Source organism: Mobula birostris, chromosome 26 (assembly GCF_030028105.1).
Source record: "Mobula birostris isolate sMobBir1 chromosome 26, sMobBir1.hap1, whole genome shotgun sequence".
NCBI lineage: Eukaryota > Metazoa > Chordata > Chondrichthyes > Myliobatiformes > Myliobatidae > Mobula > Mobula birostris.
Window position 1 is genome coordinate 42,657,406 of NC_092395.1, and position 5,320 is coordinate 42,662,725.

A 5,320-nucleotide genomic window follows, 5' to 3' on the forward strand; every position below is an offset into this window, starting at 1 on the left:
CCAATCCTAGGCAAACGGGACCAGTTCAGGTAGGCACAGACAGTTGGGCCAAGGGACTCATTCCCATGCTGTGTGGGTCTATAACCTCCTACAAGTTTCCTGCAGGAGTGGAGCTAATTTGCAGGACAAATAGAGAACTGTTCAGCCCATGTTATATTGCACTATTATAATGAGATGATCTGTATGGATAGCATGCACATTAGTATGTGTGAGATTAATAAACGAATGTACTGAAAAATGTAAGAGGCTGGGCATTGTACCCATCACACATCTCCCAAAATAAAGGGTCACAATGAGAGTGAGCCACATCTCACTGACACCCAAACGACACTCACCTGGCTGTTGTGGGCACGCATGACTATACCAGAATTGGGAAATTTATTCTATTCTGAGCACTGTCATAGAAAAAGGTAACCAGGTGAACAGAGGAAAAAGCTTTAAAGAGGTTCTCAAAGCTTCCTTGAAAAAGCCCCATGACCTCCAATCCCCCTAGCCACTAACCCCTGAGATTCTCTCTGGCCTTCACCACTCAGTGGACAAGGACGTTCAGATGGTACATGGACCACTCTTTGGGAGTAGACAGATTCCATATATTATTGTTGTTACGCTGCAAGAGGGTGGTTCAGTTTACCTGACATGACACCATCCTTTTACCTAAAGAACTTAATTATCCGCAAATCCATTACTTTGACATAACCCCGTCATCAGGAGATTGTTTCTGCGACTCCTTGAGGCTCTTGGATATGAAGAAAAATCTATTCTTTCCATATTTCTTTCAAAGTGATATTTTAAGTTAAATTATCATTCAACCCATACATGAATACAGCCAAATGAAACCGCATTCTTCTGGGGCCAAGGTGTAAAACACAATACCAACAGTCATACAGAAAAAATATAGAGCCCAAGTCCCTGAGTAACATCTCCTGTAACTGAAGGTGCAAAGTTGTTAGCAAGATCAAGCAGTTCCAGTCTGCAGACAAATATATACACACACACATACACAGTCCAGCTTGTCTTCCATTGAGTGAGCACTGGAGGGCAGCACCAATGGGCAGGACCATCCCAACCCAGCATGGACATCGTGCCACACTGCCTCTGCCTTCTCCCCTTCTGGACTGCTACAATAGGCAAGCCTGGGGCACAAGGCCTAGTCCTCACCACAACCAAAGCCCCCACACCTTCCCCACCGGTCTCACCAATAAACCAGTGAACTGGACTTGCAGTATTTTACATTCTCAATGTCCAACAGGGTATTGCAATCACAAGAAAAACCTCCAAGACGATCACTTGCTGTTAAACTGCACACTGACTCTGGTGCTGTTCTGTAGCACGCAGCAACACGGTACTAAAGTCCTAAATATTGGCCTTCTTCTCCTGCATCTCAAATGATTTAAAGCAACGTGCACAATTGCTACCCCAATTTCCTTTCAGAGTATTAAATTTTTAAAATTCCTGCCCTCCCTTCCTCCTGCAATACGCTCCACCTCCGAAACAGATCAAAGGACTGAAGTGTTCAACAGCAGTCTGTTCTGAATGTATTGTTTAATTATAAGAGCCATTCAATAGATACATACAGCTTAGCAGCAATTTGCATTTAATATGCTTCAAACCAAACAGTGTAAACTCTAAACCGGCAAAGGATGTGGTAAAATAAATAGATTCAAAAGCCAGATTTCCAAACATAATTACGAAATGCTTCAAAAAAATGAGCATTCTTTTGCAGTGTGAAAACAAAGTTCCACTGCTGGCTTGCAAGTTGTTTTTTCTCCATTAAATAAAACTCTAGTAAAACAAATTAGATCTATACATAATGCCTTATTAAACAGTCCCAATATTTACAATAGAATTTGAAGTGTTTGTATTCCTTCCACCCAATATGCACTGCAGTTTAACAGTATATTTTAAAATGTTTTGCTTTTTCAGAGAACATGGACTTACAAGCTGTCTTGTGACTGAGCAGTGATCTTAAATGACACTTACAATAGCCAGTGTTAAGGGAAAAAATATTTTGGCAAATAAATGTGCAAGGTCCAAAATACATTTAATGCTCAAATGGGTTAATCTGCCCCTTTTCATATCTATGATGTATGATTGTCCTTTTCAGTACTTCAATCCTTTTACTGATCTACCAAATACCCTTTCCAGTTTCAAACAAAGGATGCAGGTCATTTGGAATACAAGCTGCAATGTTTGTAGATATAATGTCCTCGTTGTTTGCAATTAAAAATGTAGTTTTACTAAACATTGTGCCCCAAAATGGTCAAGAGCACCAACCCTTTATTATAGGTACATGAAAGACTCGTTTAAAATTGGGATAGTGAATGACAGAGAGCAGACTGGTTTGAACCTGCAAGGGCAGATCTCATGCTCCCCAATGTTAAGAAATACTGTTTATTTGCTACATTTGTGGTTTTTGACTTTATCTTTGTCCCATTGAGGCTATGTTATAAAGCTAGGTATTGAAATTTTAAATTTCACTTGGTAGCACTGTGTTAATCCACACGTCCGGTCGAGCGTACATGTTTGCTGAATCCTAGAAAAGATGCCCGAGTAAGATAATCACTCACATTTAATCATCTTGAAAGCTCTAATTTTCCAGCAGTTTTGAAGTAGTCTGGGGAAAATGCTTATAACTACCCAAATGAAATTTGGAATTCTGGTAGCAATTCTGGTAGCAGTCACTGTGTTATGCCCTTATACAGGCAAGGTTAGAACAGTGGGAACAGAAGTAAATCAACTGGAGGAACAAAACAACAACAAAAATTATTTTAAGTGTTATTTAGCAGTCATACGCATGAGCTTGCCTTTCAACCTTAGCTCTAGCCCAACATTTAGCCTCCATGACAGAAAATACAGAATAATCTACAAAACTGATTGTTCTACCTTTAAGTCTTAGCCCTGCAATATATAAATAGCCCTTCAATAGACAGACTGATTTTAGTCTCACTCTGCTTTCTGGTGTCTTTACATATCAAGTTTTTGAAGCTCCATTAGAAGCACCTTTGCATGCATCCAAATTTGTTGACACAATTTTGCACTTCAGTGTAGTTGAATGAAAGCATCCAGTTCTTCTGGAATTAATCCTTTATAGACCACCTTATGTTTTTCAATCGCACGAGCAGCAAGGCACTGGAGGGTGATGTGGTTGATGGGCTGAATCAAATTCTTGACCATCTTCTTCTCATCCAGCAAATCCCAAGCAGTTTTCTTGGAGGAATTAGTGGCATCAAAATGTGCACCAGTGTCAATTAGCATGTTCATGATATCGAGGTTGTTGTTGAATGCAGCAATGTGCAAGGGAGTGTTGTTCTCATAATCTCTCGAGTCAATATCAGCACCACATTCCAGAAGAACAGAGGTCACTTGTAATGAAGGAAATTTGCAAACTGGATAGCGACCAACTGATGTTGTATCCTTATCAACCGCTAGATGTAGTGGGGTAAACCCACCTTTTCCTCTTGGGTTCAACTTCAAGAGCCTATAAATGGTTTGTTTCTTGTAGTGCTCCTGGTCAGGGCTACACTTTACCTTTTCCAACAAGGAGATCAAGTGCAAAATAATGGACAAAGCTTTGGTGAATTGTGCAACCTCTGGTGGGTTCTCTCGTTGGTTCACTGCCCGTTCTACTTCACGAACGCTTTTGCACAGGATACCCATAAGATCATTGAAAGACACCTTCATGGCCAGGTTACCCTTTGAACGGTCTTGCAGGACAAATGAAAAGAGCTCAGCGAACGATAGCAAGCTACTTGCAGTCATAGGACTCAAGGGGTCTAAATTGTTCTGCTGCATATTTAGTGCATACTTCCACAAATTGATGCATCGTTCAAAGTTGCCAGAGTCAGCATAGACAGCACCTCGGTAACGGATGTAGTAAGAAGTGTCTGGATGGGATGGACCAAGAATTCTCTCTCTGATCAGTAAAGCCTGCATCCTCATTTCATCAGGGTCTGTTATCAGGGCTTCTAATTCTTCAGAAGTCATTACTTCCTTTGCATAATCGTAGGCCAGCACCAATTGTTCTACTTGTGGCTTCTTAACTATTTTAGTCCTATCACAGTGTCTCATCTCCATTGCTCGCTTCCAAAACTTCATAGCTCCAAGTAAATCCCTTTTCTTATCAATAAAAGTCGCACCCAGAAGCTCGAGCGCGTCAATTCGATCTTCCTTCTTAGTCTGCGAGTGATTTATAAGAAACTCCACTATGTTCATGTGACCTGTGACACTGGCTGCCAGCAAGGGGCTCATTCCATAGCCATCCTTTTCCATCTTAGCTCCGCACTTTAACAGCATCTTCATGATTTCCAGGCTTCCTGATTCTGCACAATCATGCAAAGCCGTGTTCCCCTTCACACTTTTCCTATTTACGTCGGCCCCTTTCTCCAGCAGATACTTAGCGATCTCTTTGTGGCCTTTGTAGCAGGAAATCATAAGGCAGGTGTGGCCGTGCCTGTTGGCCACCTCCATGTCCGCCTTGTGCTCGATCAGGTACTTGACGATCTCCAGGTGGCCATCGAAGCATGCGGCCCGCAGAGGGGTGGAGTTGGTCAGGGTGGTATTGTTGACGGAGGCGCCGTGCTCCAGCAGGCTCCGCACCACCGACAGGTGCCCAGCGGCCGACGCCGCCCACAGTGGCGGGGCGCCCTCGATGGTCTCCCCGTCGAAGTTAACGGAGCCGCCGAGCTCCACCTTGGCCTTGCAGTGCTCCATCAGGTAGTCAACCACCTGCAGGTGTCCGTACCTGGAGGCGATGAGCAGCGGGGTGCCGCCGTTGGTCTTCTCCAGAGTCACCGCCTCCAGCTCCTCGGCGGTCCGGTTGCTGAGCAACTTTTGCATAAGTTTCAACTTGCCATCCCGAGCTGCGTTGAACACCGCGGTCTTGATGTCCATCTTCGGGCCGCCTCTGCCATTTAAACATTGACCGAGCCACCGAACCAGCAGCCGGGGTGGGAAGGTTGGAAAGGGAAGGCCGCCGCCAACCCCTCAGACTTCGCCTCGGCCCAGACCCGGGTGCAAAATGGAGATCGTCCGGCCGAGGGCTCCAGCAGACCTCAGCGCGCATGCCTAGCCAGGCTTGCTGGGACATCATCCCGGCCATCTTGACATGTGACACACTGGACTACAATGTCCAGAACACACCGCAATTTCATCTCGTCCAGCGATTGGCGGGGAGGCGGGGACAGGATGTTGGCGGCACCTTTGATTGATGGCCATTCTGGCGAATGCGTTTGCAAGCTGATAAATTTAGCCAATCGATGCAGAGAAGAGGTGGGTTTATATCGCAAACAAGGCAGCTAGCCAGCCAATGGATGGAGTTGCA

The 5,320-nt window shown here is 44.4% G+C and overlaps 1 protein-coding gene across 1 annotated transcript; it reads right to left on the minus strand.

Annotated features, from left to right (window-relative positions):
- Positions 1-1,531: 1,531 nt before the first annotated feature.
- LOC140187949 (protein fem-1 homolog C-like) lies at positions 1,532-5,063 on the minus strand. Its single transcript, XM_072243803.1, has one exon. The coding sequence runs from the start codon at positions 4,888-4,890 to the stop codon at positions 3,040-3,042; it is 1,851 nt and encodes a 616-aa protein (XP_072099904.1). The 5' UTR covers positions 4,891-5,063; the 3' UTR covers positions 1,532-3,039.
- Between the last annotated feature and the right edge of the window lie 257 nt (positions 5,064-5,320).